Source organism: Halichondria panicea, chromosome 8 (genome assembly GCF_963675165.1).
Source record: "Halichondria panicea chromosome 8, odHalPani1.1, whole genome shotgun sequence".
Taxonomy (NCBI): Eukaryota; Metazoa; Porifera; class Demospongiae; order Suberitida; family Halichondriidae; genus Halichondria; species Halichondria panicea.
In genome coordinates this window covers 3,381,566-3,397,830 of record NC_087384.1, presented here as the reverse complement: position 1 = coordinate 3,397,830, position 16,265 = coordinate 3,381,566, and the positions used below count along the sequence as shown (strand labels likewise).

Sequence of the window (16,265 nt, the reverse complement as noted above, 5' to 3'; positions counted from 1 at the left end):
TACTTCACGACTATCAAGATTGTATTTTCTTCGTTTCCAAATGATACTCACCATCAGGGGGCATTTGTTTAAGTGTTAGAGGGGTCTTTGAGACACATGCATAGACTATGATTAGACTCAATAAGTTTCCCGGTAAACTTACCCGGGGTAGAAAGCGAAACACGGATTGTTTCTGAGCTCTACATAGACGTCATTGTAAAACATCCCGTGAACCACTTCCGTTGCCAATCCCCTTCTACTCTAATCTTAAATGGTACAGGAACCAGAATTTGATAAAAACACAAGGCGTACCTTGACCAGGCAATTGATAGTCGCTATGTGTGTGCATGCATGAATTTACAACGGTTCCTCTGCTGTTAAGTTTCTTTCCGTGCATTAGGGGATACAAGTGTGGCTTCACAAAAGAGGAACACAACATGCCTATACATCATGCACCTATTCTGGTGTGTTCAACGAGTAATTTAAGAAGGTGTAGAGTGTTTACCATTCCTCAGACTTCCTCCTAAAATGTTGGGCTTGACTAGATCCTTACCAAGGGTATTTAAGGACCAGAGTCATGACTCATATGCCATACAACCCTACAGCTTCTCATCTCATAATTAGATCTGTAATGGCTCCGAAAATGTTTGTTGCAATAGTAGTGCTTGCTATCACTTTTGCTGAGGCTGACGCAATAAGCTATGTTCAACCACAGACATCTATCAGATGTCCACCTCGTAATGAAACGTGCTACATTCAGCTTACTGTTTCAACTATGGAAACTCTGACGGCATATTGTGTCAAAAATGGAACGAGAGAATCTAGTGGATTCCAAGTCGTAGTTAACAGTGAAGGAGGTTTTGATTTCGTGTTTGAAAATCTAGTTGAAAATGGAAATGTCACTGAACTCTTTCAGCCAATTGTTGCAGATGGAACAACTCGTAGGAATCTGTTAGTGGTGAATGACCAACTACCTGGGCCTACTATTATCGGTTACAAAAATCAGCGAGTTAGAATCAATGTTACCAACAATCTTGGCAAAGAAGCAATCACCTTGCACTGGCATGGGCAACACGTGAATGGCAGCAGTGGCTCACAAAATCAGTATTCAGATGGTGTACCATACATCACCCAGTGTCCCATTCTTCCAAGTAATAGTTTCGTGTATGATTTTGAGTTTTATCCTGCTGGAACATATTGGTACCACTCTCACCAGTTCGATGAGAGGAGCAATGGAATGTACGGGGCACTTGTTGTTCTGGATTCAGATGAGTCCGATCCTGGCTTTGAAGACATACCAGAGGAACATACTATTTCCTTCTTTGAATGGTTTCCTGTTAACTCCGACAGTTGGATAGAAGCTCCATATGCTCTGCCAGATCCAGTTAATTCATCGGTACCTTATATGTCTATTACTACATATGATGGTACATCTGCTAGTGGTGAGCTATTCTTTGCTGGCTTTATGAATTTTGGAGGCTGGAGGTTTAACCAAGCTGCGTCGAATTGTTTTAGAGTTGCAAATAACTCTCTTCCTTTCTTCAATGTTTCTACAAATACAAGCTATCGTTTTCGAATCATTGGATCGCAGGTAACTTTTGCTTATAGGTTTTCCATAAGTGGACATAAAATGCGAGTAATTGCTACTGACGGTATTGACGCTATAGTACCTAACAACACAGCTGTTGACTTCATCATCGTTCACGTTGGAGAACGTTATGACTTTGTTCTTAACGCATCAGAAAATGTTGACAATTACCTCATGCTAGTAGAAACTCTGGAAGTTCCAAGCGAACTGGAACAAAGAGGGTATTGTGTTAAATCCCATCGTGGTTATGCTGTTCTTCACTATGACGGTGCTAGTGATGTGCTCCCTGTTGATTTTGACGATTCGTACGAACCGAATACTCGCTGCACAACAAATAACAGTTGTTATGCCCTAAACTGTCCATTTGAAAATTTTCCTCCCGATTTGAATATCCAGTGCATAAATGTTGGAGAGCTTGAACTATCTAACCGTGAACCAGTGCCAAATGATGATGTAAGCAGTACTGCTTTCCTCAATTTTGGATTTAGTCGAGGACCATCTATTAATGATCGTATTTTTGATTTTCCCCAAAGCCCACCCCTGTCTCAGCTTGAAGATATTCCACCAAACCTTTTCTGTCAGTACAGTGTTTTTCAAACTCCTACAACTGTAAGTTCCGGAGGCCCGTCTACCGCTGCTCCAACTACTACACTATCAACTCAGCCACCATTTACTTGCGTTCACACTTATACTGCAACTAACGACACAATAGAGTTTGTTTTCATGAATCTCGGACAGGACAAAGATATATCTGGGGGTGAAGCTCACCCCATTCACTTGCATGGACATCACTACTTTATAATGAATGTTGGCTTTCCTACTTATGTAAATGGAACTGTCAGCATGATTAATAGTGACATAAATTGTTCTGCTGATGGTGGTTTTTGCAATACTGGGGTACGTTGGGCCAATGATGTAGTACCCACATCTGCTTGTGAACAGAGCAACACATGCCCTCTGAAAGACACGGTTATTGTTCCTGTTGGTGGTTATGTTCGATTACGCTTCCCGAGAAACAACTGGGGTTGGTGGATCATGCATTGCCACATTGAACCTCATCTCCTTTTTGGAATGGCCATGGTTGTCAATGAAACATCTGTGCCTGGAAGTTTCCCTGTACCCAACCGCTTCCCAACTTGTGAGAATTTTGATTTCTCCACAATGGATCCTGCCACACCAGCTACCGAACCACTGATTAATCCATCTGAATTCACAAGCTATCGTGACGCAACAATTGCTCTTGCTGTCATTTCATTTCTGCTTCTTGCTGCATTCATTGCTGTTCTGATTGCATTTATTATTGTTTGTTCAAAGAAGAATGGAAGCTCAATAACTAAAGTTGAGATTGAAATGAAGTAGCTGCTGTACATTTTTGTAGTGAATAATGATAATTTATGTATAATTTATGACTGTTTCTTTTAGCTGCCTGGTTGTATAAGTATGTCCAGTTTTACAAATGAACGATTTTTTTATGTTACCAATTTCATGAGAACATGTAATGTTTACAACTGTTCATGTCACCCTAACTAAAATACCGGTATGGCAGCAATTGGTACAGTAGCCAAAGCATTGTGTGTGCTAAATACCGGTATGGCAGCAATTGGTACAGTAGCTGAAGTATTGTGTGTGCTAAATACCGGTATGGCAGCAATTGCTACAGTAGCCAAAGCATTGTGTGTGCTTCACTGTATGCATGCATGCATGGGTATGATACGTTTTCAAAAAGAGTTTATGTACATGCATAATTATGACGTTCACACAAAAATAATAGAATCAAGAAGTGCACATTGCTAATACTGATCAACTTTCTGTGCTTCTATAATCATTATAGTAATACCCTATTAAATATTGGTGACACCAAAGCCTTATAGGGCATTAAGCACGCAGGTGCTTGTGGGATTTTTAAGAGTTAATAGCACAACCATTTATTTTATTACACTAGGTTTGCTCGCTATAATAATAATTATAGGTACCCTGGACCATAGTGTAGCGATACTGTATACCCAATGACTTAATTTGATCCCAAGGTAGTGGTAATTTTGGCTATACACTAGCTAATAATACCGAATCACTGATTAATCTAGAGTCAACGATTCCTGCTGCTTGCTGCATTATAGCATTGCAATGCTGTTCTGATTGCATTTGTATGGAGGCACAATAAGTGAAGTCGAAATTAGAATTGCTGTATACGAATAATAACTATAGTATTTAGTGAACTCCTATAATATATAGGACTGTATCCTTTAATAATACTGACCTAGATGCACTATACTTCGTACCATTTTTAAACACGTCATGTTAATTACCTTATATACAAGCTATATTTTAAGGAGATTACCCTTGTGCATATGGCAGTATTCAATTAACAGTGAGTGCAATCTATTAGAGTAAAATATCCCAAATTTGTGAGCATTGGTACATAAATTAATGGAGTAGAGGAATATCTTGACGTTGATTTTTCAAAAAATTGTGATGAATTGTGCACGTTAAATAATTGAGCTTCAACATATCCAAAAACATTTCCATGGCAACCAAAGGTGGTGGGTATGTGGTTGCTTATACTGAATAGCGGGTAATTTTCGTAGGGTAAAATATTTGTGGGCAAGCTGACCTCCACGAAAATGTTCCCCACAAAACGTAGGCGTGGTTTACCAAAATGCAGTGCAGATAGTGACATTTTTTACTTATGAAAATTCACCGTTTCGAGTTGAACGAATTTTTTACCCCATGCATGAAAATTACTAAGTGCTCTGTTCATGTGACGTCCGAGACAAATCGCGATTGTATGATACTATACAATTGCATTGTGGGTGTTGACCGCATGTTACCAGATGTACGGCAATGTTGACGAAGCCAATTCTCGACGTTAGTGAAATGTCATGGATCAAGATACGCTAATAATTATCTTTTGATCAAGATACGATAATAATTATCTTATTATCTACACAAGTATATAATAAGTAGTGTTTGGCCCTCATTGAAGTGTTTACAAAACAAGTCGACATAAGCATAAAAACTTCATAACTTTGCACAAATGAATAACAGGTATAGTGCTAGAAAATAATGTGCAATACTAACAATGCTATTTACGCGAGTGTCTATCATAATTATCGCGTATTAATTCATACCTACGTTGTTAATAAGAGCTTATAATTTAATTACGGTACCTAACAAGTGTGTTTCCTATACATACAATAATTATAATTATTAGCGGGTTAGTTTCGTATTGTAGAGCATCATACAAATTCTACCGCAATAGGTTCAACGTTACTATCCTGAGCTGTACAAATAATAATTTCAATATTTAAATGGGTATACGAAAATTTACACCAACGAAAATTACCCGCTATATGGTACATATAATTATTATAGGTGTACATGTATATGCATCCTGACGGTATAGAGATAAGCAAACTAGTAGTCTATCAAGGAAGCCCGGTAGTCACTTAGTAGGTTTTCTTCTTACTTACAAATGAATTCAAGATCTGTTTCCTCATATACCAGGTATCCTGGTAATAGTAGATGGTAGCCATACTATTCATGAATTGATACTATTCACCTGCACTATTCAGGAAACCTAATAATTATTCTGTGTTGCCAACACAAGTTGTTTGTTATGACTACATAGACTACAAGTCAATGAAAAAAGACCTAAAATGTTAAAGATGAAACCTGGTTTCCTCCTATACTGTTCCCACAGCTAGGTTTTTTGCAATTGCACTGAGCAAATACACACAGTTACCATAACGTACGTACTGCATGTGGTGCATAATAAAAACCCTAACAAAAAACACTTTCAAATCCAAGGAGGTTGGACACCACTTGACTTTTCCCTCACTATACCCACGTGGAAACAATAGCCACTAGTCTTCCAAATTTGAGAGTCATAGCTACTAGCTTCTACAAGCCCTAGCGAGTAAGTACAAAGCAACAGCCTGTCATAGGCTAGCTACAGTGCTTGCAGCATAGAGAGTAAAAGAAAACTGCAAATTTGCTGGCATTGGTACATAAATGTGAATCTTGTGATTTCTAATAAATTTTGCTGATACCATTGTGTAGATAAAAGAAAATCTATGTAGTCATAACAAACAATTTGTGTCAAACCACAGCCTTGATTCCAGGCCGCAAGATTAAGAAACAATGTAATTTAAGCGGCCTATAATCGATGACAGTATCCAATTAGATGCGACCCTCTAAATATGCGACACCAGAACTTCAACATAATTTTTCAACCTCCAAAAGAAACGACCTCTGGCTTTGTAATTATTAAAAAGTGTCGCTTTAAATCGAATAAGTACAGTAAGTATAAGTTCATTAAAAGGTCAAAATTAGCAAGGAGTGTTTGACCTTGTCTGCTTTCAGATTCTGAACGGTTGGACGAAATCCATGTTCTCAACTGTTGTGCAGTTTGAGTGTGTGTGTGTGTGTGTGTGTGTGTGTGGTGTGTATTCCATGGCCATGCAGCTATAACTAGCTTAACAGTTGCAATGCGAGTGGAACTGTTTTGGGAGTTTGATTTTTGAGTTACACTTTCATTGAAGCTGCAGTCTCTTCACAATCATACGCCACAAAAACGGTTCATATTCGAGTTTAGCCTCGAGACCAGGCCGCCTGGATTCGAGGCTAATTCGAGGCTAGGCCATGCAAAGTCAATTTGTAGTTTCTCAATGATAATGATATTCATAGAATTGTAATTGAAAACACACCCCTAACTTCCTCAATAAGTGGAAGTGCATATTTAATTTTAGTCATCATGACCAAAAAACCATACAAATTTATCATTGTCTTTTCTTTTAGTGCCTCTAATTTGAGGTCACGTGATATTTGGAAAGCAGTCAATTTCCAAGCGCGAGGGCCTGAGAAACTACAAATTGACTTTGCATGGCCTTAGCCTAGTCGGGCGCCGCCGCCCTCTACCGTTGCCGTTGCCCGGAAGGAGGTCGGGAGTCAAACCTATCCACAGTTTTGTTCTGCTGGTGGAATTCAAGGAGGGCGGCGGCGCTCGACTAGCCTTAGCCTTGCATAGAGCGTTATAGCTATTTATCTCGCAAGCCAGACATACAGTTTGTACCTGGGTCGAGGCTTCTAGCTATTTGGCAGAAAAAGCAGTGTTAGTAACTAACCGTTGACACTGTAGCAAGTATCACTTATAGTTTCAATACATAATTCCCAAAAATAGGTCAGACCAATTTTCACTGTACAAAGGTGTGATAGACACAACACACATTGTTACAGTAGCGCTCTAGGTACCGTATTACTAGAATATTTTGCTGGTGAAAAACCTTTGTGAATGAGCCAAATCAGCAGAAAATTTGACCCTTTTGCGATCCAACTATTGCGTTCTGGCAAGGATCGTGTGTATTTACTAGTAATAAATTAGGTTTTGCGGATTTTTATTGTTGCGAATTGATCAACCCTCGCAAAGTTCGCAAATGTTTGATGCTCGCAAAACATTCTAGTAATACGGTAGTTGATAAGTTGTTGTAGTAAGGTTTTCAAGTGTGAACGTTACATGCATGACCTGACATGCTAAACAAGTACATAGATCTATTACTACTTGTTGCACCCTACGTGAAGCCTCCCCTAGAATAGACAGCTTCTGGGAGATATTCCTAAATTGGGGTCTAGTACACATCGCAGACCGCAGACCCAAATTTAAGGGTGGTCTAAAATAAGGATAAGTGAGAGACACTCAAAACTAAATTTATACTGTATAAACGTGATACAAAACAGTCACAACATAATTATGATTGCATGGAACCAATAATTAAACATCTATCCATCCTGGACCAGTAAAGCGTACTATTACTATACGCAAACACCTAGTATTAGCTTACACTTGAGTGAAGTGCCGTATATGTACTGCACACTAACTATATACACAGTGACACAACCCTTACACTTACAGTAATATTATTATCATAGTGGTACAAAGAAAAGAATTCAATTCAAGGATGAAAGATGAAATTACTTTTACTTTGCTTCATACATGTATAATGTGGGATCAAGAAAAATAAATCATACGTACCTACACATATAAAGGTCATGTCAGCTCTACACTCTGCTGTAGATAGTCTTTGTACATCTGGGCCTGTGAGGGGTGTACAATGTATATACATAACATTACATGACAATTATCAAAAATTTGTCTTCTTTTAGCTTGTTTCACAACCTTACAGCACGTATGGGAGTGTGCCAATTAAAGCATACAAACTGTACATGTAGCTCAGTATAAATAATCAAGGATACTGTAACAGACACTCGTACAGACACTCGTACAGTAAAAGCACTGCGGTGCTAAATGCTTCGCAGCATGTTTTGAAAAGTTTTACGGAGTGTTACGGAAAAAAGCTTAATGGAATTACAGATGTCTGATTGGCTAGAGATGTTCTTGAAGGATAGTAGTATTAGGATGAAGTTTAATATCATGTGCATTTCCTACAAAATTTGGGTGGATCTGTAGCAAGGTCAAAGTTCACAATTATGGCATTATACATGTACATATATGTTTGTAGTTCTTTTCTCACTCTCAAATAGCTAGCACTTTAGTGGGAGGCTAACTCACGAAAGTTTGTGTGAACATAATTATGATGCTATATGCACAGTTCTTAAGAGACTGCAACAGCCTTCACTATTAATAAGTAAAACTAACCATAACTCGAGAAAGAAGCTTGAAAAATCCAAGAATTCTAAAAGCTTTATTTTCGTCGCATATTGCAAGTGAAATATACACACACATACACACAGCTTTACCATTAACCGCGTTCATACCGAATGCCTCCTGTGTGATATCTTTTGAGGCATAATTAAGGCAACAGCAAAACAAAACTATTGCCCAAACAAACGAGGAATAGCTGATGATACAGTTCTGTATCACACACACCTTTCTTCCCTTGACGATATCGTTGACATATTCCACTTGCGCTTCAAGCTCTTTTTTCTGAGAACGGCTCAATGTAAGGGCAGTTCTGTTAATGAGAAATCAAGTGATTTACAAATCGAAACTAGCTAGTTCACCATAATTATCGGCAAGGGAAAATACTGATCAAGTAAATAAGAATCGTGTGCATACTATGATCATACATATATGGGTAGACATTTCTTATGCCTATATATACATATACAGTAGCTGATTTCTATACGCCAAAATGACTAACATACCTGTTGTATACCCTCTTAGTAACTAACAGTTGTTACAATATTAAGCACAGTAATAGTACTATTTATAGGAACAAAGCACAATCTGATCGTGAAAGTCAAGCTAACCGAAACCATCTGCCTCCAATGAAGAACAACAGCAGGGAAAATAACAGGTAACCAAGGGTGATAGCAGTATGGTAGCTGTCGGAACTGGCATTCCATAGCAGAAAAAAAACATCCTGCGTAGTAATTACCATTAGCATAAGTCAAGTTTCTAACTATGTATTTAGTGCACTCACGAGATAGGCATCCAATTGCAGAGATCCAACTGAAACCTTGTGAGCGAATGGGATACAGAATGAGAGGAAGAGGAATATCGCTAACAGATAGAGCACCACGCCACGGCATTTGGATGATAAGTTGGCTCGGTTCTGAGCACTATAGAGTAAAATTGCAGGCAGTTAAAATGACAACGTGCATTTTTGACGGCCATGTAAAGAACATGGAGTGTGTTGTAGTTTCAAACTAAAAATATGCAGCACTGTGATGAATTGACTCAGTCTATAAATACTGTACTTGTACAACACATCCCATATATGGATTCTACTAAGCCAGCACATTCTTAGTCTCGTATAATCTCGCTATTATGGAAAAAGAGGGTACCGGGAAAGAAAAAGCAACATTAGGATCGAGCCACCAAACATATACAGCTACCGCAGAAACTGGGCTTACTCGAATACATGTATAGCATATAGGCATGTACATGTACATGTACATGTATAAGCGCATACTTTGGTATCAAAGTGAGTAGACTCAGAGTAACAAAAAAAAAACAGAACAACACACTGACAGACTACTATAACCCGGCCATGATCACATACGCTGCCTCAGAGTTAAAATTCTATCTCACCTGTCATGTTGCTGCTTTTCATTTATCTTGTTAACAATGAGCTGAGCGTCTCTCTCCAGTGTATTGAGGGTATTCTGTATGCTCCTATTGATGGTATTTTCTATCTCCAAGCACAACTCTTCAATCTGGTTCTCGCATTTAGAACTCTGAATCCAAGCATAAAGATTAAAGTATACTATATAATTATGGTATAATGAAAGCGCCGCGGGTGCTGATACCTCGGTGGAGGCGCCAAAGATTCATGGCAATAAAGCTAACAGTACTAGCAGACTATAAATACACACAATGTCATATACTTGCAGTTACACATGCAGCAAACGGTGAAAAAGAGTCGGAAATAATCGACTATGATTCTTGCTAAAAAGGATGCTGTAAGTTTTACATAGCAAACACTTCACAGCTACATGTATAGCTGTGTTATTATAGGCTAAAAGTTATACATGTACATGTACCTTTTCAGCCAGAGTGGGAACAAAAATGGCTGGCATGTCAAACCCAGCCTTATTCAGTCCCGGTCGTTTGCAGATCTCTTGCGTGATTTGAATCAAAACTCGCTGTACGTGTAGTAGAAAAAGTGCATGTAATGCACAGTAGCCTAATAATATTGTTAACATACACATCCTACAACTGTGAGTGGTGATACAAACTATTAACCCTTTCTCGGAAACACAAATATAACATTAAGCCTTCAGGGACTCATAAATGTACATGTGCTTGGCAACACTGATATCTCACCTGCCTGTCTTTCTCTAGCCCGGCAGTGTCGGCCTTGCTAAGGAACAGCTTCAACTTTCCGGAATTCTGCTTACTTAGCTCCTCTGCAGGTAGTAATAATATAGCGAGCACATAGAGCACATACATGAGTGCTTCAATGGGAACTAAAATGAGGGCCAATTAAATCACTTTTACTAGTATATGGGTATGACTGTGTATGTAGTATGTTGCACTGTGTTGCATGGCATGCAACACAATTATACCACCTAAAAATTCTCACCAAGGATATTGAGTGTCCTCTTACAGAGTGCTTGTCCTAACGGATCGAAAAGCACGAAGATCAAGTCAACCGTGTTTCCCAGCATGATAATGGCCTCATTTACATCAAAGGGATAGTTCATATCACCATCCACAAGTCCAGGTGAGTCTATAAACGTCACCAGGTTAAACTTCTTCTGCTTGGAGGTAGACACTTGGGTGTCCAGATAATCCACCACACCTGCACACAACAGAAGAGTCATCACAAAGCAACGACTAACATTACTAGTCGTGGGCTACTGCATGACATTCAAACAATGCTTAGACAACTTTCCTACACGATGCATGGTTGCGGCATATGACACCCTTTCTCCTAAAACTAACACTATGCACACTTCCTCTTTGTACACATGAACTCAGACTATTAGTCCAGTGTCCCCTAGCTCCCACAATCTCATAAAGCTTGAATGTCTAAATTATTGCCTAATATATATACATACGTGCACGTACACTACAAGAGCCTTTCTTTAAGTACTGCATATAATTATAGCCACGACCTCGCATCATTAGTATTCCCTAAGTACATGTAGTAACTAAATACAGAGGACTCCACCAATGAAGTCGTAGTCATGTAAGCAATAAACAATATAATTTATACACTCTTTGCAACCATCTTTTGGTTTGCTATACGCTGGTCTACAGAAAAGTGGACATGATAAATCTGATAACAATGTGAAGCTCAGATTTAGCTGAACATTTGTACACATTTCTTTGCATGCTCATTACACACCGACTAGGCATGGCACAAAACTCACTGTACTAAATCTCTCACATTTACAGAGATGTACATGTACGTGTACGTACATGTAGCTTGAAATCCATGCTTTAATTTATACTCCGGTACCTTAAATGCATACTCTTATAGTTTAATTACACTCAGCACAAACAAGCAATTGGCCTAAAGAAAACATATATGCAATGAAATGTGAATGATACGTACACATGTAAGATGGGGAATTGATTACCTTCAATATGCTCCAAGTCTCTAATGTGAGGAAACACATGCAGTGTGGTCATTCCCTGTGTGTGTGTGGGGGGGGGGGTGATATATACATAATTATATCGTACTAGCAAACACAAATCAACCAGGAAAAACTATGCTCATTTCTCTCGCTCTCGCGCTAATAGTCAGCAATTATGTCCATCATTTCAGAGTATAGCTATGAACATGAACTGAAATCATTGTCCCAATCTAAGACTGTTTCAAAGATAGGTAATAATTGTGTGTCCTTTGAAGTCCCTTTGTTGTTACGAAGTGTGAGATTAATGGAGAATAAAATTCCCATTAAAAGAGCTATTTTTAATTGTCAGTTCCTATGAGCTATCATTGAGTACAGTTAGGTATGTCTGTGTCCTATGACCATAGTGTAATTGTGCACACAGCAGAATAAAGAGTAAAGAAATAGAAGGAAATTTGTATTAAGCTACCCTGAGCAGTGTTAGTAGGAACATCATCACAATTGGTATCAAAGACTGAGAACAAGGCAGAAAGATGAACAGTGCCAAGGATCTGGTTGATAAGCACTTTGCAAGAGCCCTGTCTGAAGTGGCAACCAAGAAGATGAGTAGTCCTCCACAAGCTGAAGAGAAGCAACCTGGAACGTTACAAAAAAACAGAGGTAATTTAGCTAACACACGTACAAGCACCTCTTGTAATTTCTTATTGGTAGTAGCAATAATTCCATTTCTGCAGAGCCTTACTAGATATATAGAAGCAAGCCTTCATCTAAATACATGTGTAGCAGCTTATCAGCTGCTATACATGATATGAGTTACAAGTCAGTGTGACAGTCAGTTAAGAACACGTGATAACCCGCTGCAGGCAATAAGAGAAAGCAAGAGCAGATGATCTCCCCCACCCACTTGCCCCGATCTACACCATCACAATCACCTCATACCCCCATACCCAGAGCACAAGCTACAACCCACTACCCACCCCCACCACCTACGGGAGAGGGGAAAGGACTTATTGTCTACCCTGAGTTCGTTCAGTTTTTGGTTCATCCCCACGTAGATTCATTTAAGGACATTCCACGACTACCTGGACAGTCATTCAACCTGGCCTCAACACCCAGAGGATGGGTGGTGGATGACAGCAAGAAAGGTGTGCGGTACATGTAGATTTGTGTAACTCTAGATCTTATATTTAAAGGCTGTACGTCTATTGCAGTTATAAGAAAGTTGCAGTTATAAGGGTGTGTATAACCTTACACTACTTTAATTTCTAGGCCAAATTACTTTTGTATGTTTACATAATTATAAGTACATATGCTACTAAACAGTAGACATGACTATCCCTGTTCCCTCTACAGACCCCCAAAGCTCTACCCAGACCGTCCTCCCTGCCCCCTGGAGTAACCCCCAGGGCCTAGAACCACTACTTCTCTCCCCAACTGACGGACCAGACCTCACCAGAGAAGACCTCAAGGCTATCTTAGACCTCAACGACAGTGTGATCTGAGTAGACAAACTACTGAATGACAAAGTGACACTAATATTTGATCGATCCATATGTTATGTACATGACTGTACCAATAAGTTTTGTCTCAAGTGTATACATGGCATGTATCTGTCTTCTTCACTGTGCAGACAGACAATTCTCTAGAATCACGTATCTTTACACGGCGTACTGTATTTATGCGAGTATAAAATAACGAATAATGCGCTTTGGCCCTCCAAAATACAATTAATTATTTCCTCGATGAAACGCCGCGATTTCAATAGGGATTGCACAGGTCTCAAATTAATTGTGCAATGCAAAAGTATGTACATGTATGATAGGTGCTCGCATAAATAGTTAGATAGTACGTATCACGCATTTGCACTACGGTACATGTATCCCAACAAACAGCATACTTACTGTCAAGGACTCTCTCTTCTTTCCACTTGTGATTAGCGTAAAACCTTGAGTTTCTATGGCGACTGATGTCCTTTGAACATGCTCTTCGATGTACCTGTAATGTATATTATATAACTATGTAATTATACAGGCATGCAATGTTACAGGTATAATTATTTCATATATGAATTCGGCATCCATGGCAAGTAACGAGTATCGATCTGTACAACAATCAAGACTAAGGAAATCTGTGACTTACAAACAGTCAAGCTAAAGTAGGAGGGCAGTTTCATTTACATGAATAAGAACGCATCACCGTAAGATTACAAATATATAATGTACGTGCATTATCTGTCAATGAGCAAATGTACAAGTCAAAATGCAAGACTGCTTTAAAGATTTTACATGACCATTAATTGAAACACATGCAGAGCTGCATTGAGGGGGGGGCGAGGGGGGTAATTCTCCCACCCTGGGCACAGTTTCGCCCCCCCTAGGATCTGGCAGATTCATTTGTACTGCTATAATTCTGATGACTTCGCCCCTCCTACATTTTTAATTTGCCCAATTTGCCTCCCCTGATCCAAAATCCTGGATGCAGCCCTGACATGTCAAGAAAACATGGCTAGAAGCCTATAATTTATAGAAGCCTCGCTTTTCAAGCCGTTACAGATGGAATACAGACACACACACACACGCACACGCACACGCACCAATCAGCTTTTATTACCGTACGTGTACCTAAAAGAAATTTTGTTGCATGAAGAGCTCCATGAGTGTACTGCTTGGATAATTAGGAGGGAAATTCTTTTAGTTATACGTACATGTACGTCACATTTCAGTCCTAAAGGGAGTATGCCTGCAATACCCATCGGTCATGCACCACACAAAACATTACACACCAGTTGATGAATGAGCTCTTCCCAGCGGAGTGGTTCCCAATGAGCAGCACTGTGATTTTCTTCCTCGGTGCCAAAAGAGTCAATCCAACTTTCTCACCCAAAACTATCAACCCTGAGAGAGTGCATACAGCAGCAGGAGCTCACAGCGTGACATCATGTACACACAGTTATGATGATACATGTAGCCATGCAAATATTTGTTGTACATGTTAAACGTAAACCAACTTGCTCTCGGGCTCGCTGGATTTATTACCATAAATCTCTAGAGCTAAAGACAAAAACAAGCTTTAAAAAAGTAGGAAGAACAGCTGCATGAAGTCTAGATTCGTGCACTCGACCACCAATTATGTTCATTTACGAGTTACTATGGTTATACCAATCCACTTAATAAACTTTTGACTCAAGAGGATTCAGTTAAGAGGTTCAAACCTTTTTCCTCGTCTGTATACAGCTGGAAAGACTCATGAAGAATCTTCTCGTTCACAGAGAGAGTTGCTGACTCAGTTGTATTGGCTGCACTTCGCTGTTTCTTCTTAATTTTGGACATTGCTAAATGAGGAAAGTGGTTTACCATATAATCTCTATTTAGCAAGTTTCACGGACTTTCATCAACAATTTATGGACCAGGCAGGCCGGTAAAAATAAAAATAGAATCAAAAAAAAAAAAAAAATAGGGAGAGTATATACATGTATAGTTTTTGCCTCTTGTAAAAAATCGTTAGGCTTCCCTAGTTGGGCAGAGTCCAACCAACTGCGTGGGGTTGGGCACCACTGCAATGTAAGGTTTTGTTCCTGCTGCATCCTGCTGTAGAAATGTTACAGCCCAATCAGATTGCAGAGTTCAAGTGCTGAAGGCGTGGCTCATCATTAATGAACGAGTCAGTAACTAGTAAAATGCAACAATACTAAACAAGCCAGCTTGATCCAGGAGAGCTAGTAGCATCCAAAGTGACTCCTGCAGTAGCATTCTAACTGAGCTTTGAGGTTACCGCCTACTTAGGATTAATCATATTCATGCTTATAGCAACACACTAAAGCTAAGTAAGTACCAGTGGCTGATTGCAGTGGTGCCCAACCCTACGTGAGCGTCCAGGGTGGGCCACGCCCAACTAAGGCGGCTTCCCCAACGTAATGGTAAGTTGTGGTAACAAATGAGCCTTATAAGGGTAAGGCGCTGGCGCTAGGTGTGGGTGTTTTTTTAGATTTTCACAAAAAGAGACCTGCTAGGCATCCATGAAACATGTAATTAGTCTATGGCTTGGCCTGGTTAAGGCGACACTCTAAACATGCGACATTATTTGTGCACATAGTCTTGCAAAACGTGATTATTTTAAATGGCGCTTTAAATAGAGGTTTTACTGGTATTAATTAATCACGTACGTACGTAGGTGGGGCCGGGGATATAAATTATACAATTGGCAGAGTCAATAATAATTATGTTATTAGATATTTAACAAAGGGAGTCTCATCAGCTTGATTGCTTGTCTTTCTGAGAGCCCTATAATCACTATCAAGACTTTCTAGGCTGGCATAATAATGGTCACTCACATGGACAGATGTAAGGAACAGTCTGAGATGTGAAAACTGGTGATCCTGCAACCACCTGATCCTGTAAGCTAGCTATAATAGTTAAGTTGTATACCTTAGCTTGCGCTTAGTAGTACCGCCTCCTGATCAAAGGTCAAAGCTAGGGCTAGGGTACAGCTAGCTCTGCTATGAGCCCAGCGGCCTGGAATCGAGGCTGGTAATAAACAGTAGAGTAGACCGTAGATGTAGGAGAGTGGAAACGGAAGTGGGCCTCGAAAAACATCCGCGCCTCGCTTTCTTGTCTTCTTTTCTTGCCTCAAATGAGGAAAACTCATTGTATGAAAGAAG

At 39.5% G+C, this 16,265-nt stretch overlaps 3 protein-coding genes across 3 annotated transcripts; 2 read left to right on the top strand and 1 right to left on the bottom strand.

The window, feature by feature from the left end:
- Window positions 1–472: 472 nt before the first annotated feature.
- LOC135339959 (uncharacterized) lies at window positions 473–3,078 on the top strand. Its single transcript, XM_064536216.1, has one exon. It carries the CDS (start codon window positions 557–559, stop codon window positions 2,924–2,926), a length of 2,370 nt encoding a protein of 789 aa, XP_064392286.1. The 5' UTR covers window positions 473–556; the 3' UTR covers window positions 2,927–3,078.
- A 4,436-nt stretch (window positions 3,079–7,514) lies between these two features.
- LOC135339954 (uncharacterized) lies at window positions 7,515–16,100 on the bottom strand. Its single transcript, XM_064536208.1, has 13 exons — window positions 15,939–16,100; window positions 14,820–14,939; window positions 14,391–14,502; window positions 13,510–13,603; window positions 11,615–11,669; window positions 10,612–10,830; window positions 10,353–10,435; window positions 10,070–10,171; window positions 9,618–9,763; window positions 9,007–9,145; window positions 8,834–8,946; window positions 8,451–8,535; window positions 7,515–7,658 (listed from the first exon to the last, which is right to left on the bottom strand). Exons 2-13 carry the CDS (start codon window positions 14,935–14,937, stop codon window positions 7,611–7,613), a joined length of 1,314 nt encoding a protein of 437 aa, XP_064392278.1. The 5' UTR covers window positions 14,938–14,939; window positions 15,939–16,100; the 3' UTR covers window positions 7,515–7,610.
- On the top strand, window positions 10,829–13,189 carry LOC135339956 (uncharacterized). Its single transcript, XM_064536211.1, has 3 exons — window positions 10,829–12,268; window positions 12,472–12,753; window positions 12,962–13,189. The coding sequence occupies exons 1-3, from the start codon at window positions 12,142–12,144 to the stop codon at window positions 13,108–13,110; spliced, it is 558 nt and encodes a 185-aa protein (XP_064392281.1). The 5' UTR covers window positions 10,829–12,141; the 3' UTR covers window positions 13,111–13,189.
- Window positions 16,101–16,265: the final 165 nt, after the last annotated feature.

Excerpts from the sequence above, each read along its gene's own strand:
- LOC135339959 (XM_064536216.1), top strand. The coding sequence starts at position 557 with ATGACTCATATGCCATACAACCCTACAGCTTCTCATCTCATAATTAGA.
- LOC135339954 (XM_064536208.1), bottom strand. The coding sequence starts at position 14,937 with ATGTCCAAAATTAAGAAGAAACAGCGAAGTGCAGCCAATACAACTGAG. Across the intron at positions 13,604-14,390 it reads AAGAGCTCATTCATCAACTG|GTACATCGAAGAGCATGTTC; the intron begins GTGTGTAATGTT and ends TATACATTACAG. Across the intron at positions 8,536-8,833 it reads ATTGGAGGCAGATGGTTTCG|AACTGCCCTTACATTGAGCC; the intron begins GTTAGCTTGACT and ends TCTCATTAACAG.
- LOC135339956 (XM_064536211.1), top strand. The coding sequence starts at position 12,142 with ATGAACAGTGCCAAGGATCTGGTTGATAAGCACTTTGCAAGAGCCCTG. Across the intron at positions 12,269-12,471 it reads AACGTTACAAAAAAACAGAG|GCAATAAGAGAAAGCAAGAG; the intron begins GTAATTTAGCTA and ends AACCCGCTGCAG. Across the intron at positions 12,754-12,961 it reads GGTGGATGACAGCAAGAAAG|ACCCCCAAAGCTCTACCCAG; the intron begins GTGTGCGGTACA and ends TTCCCTCTACAG.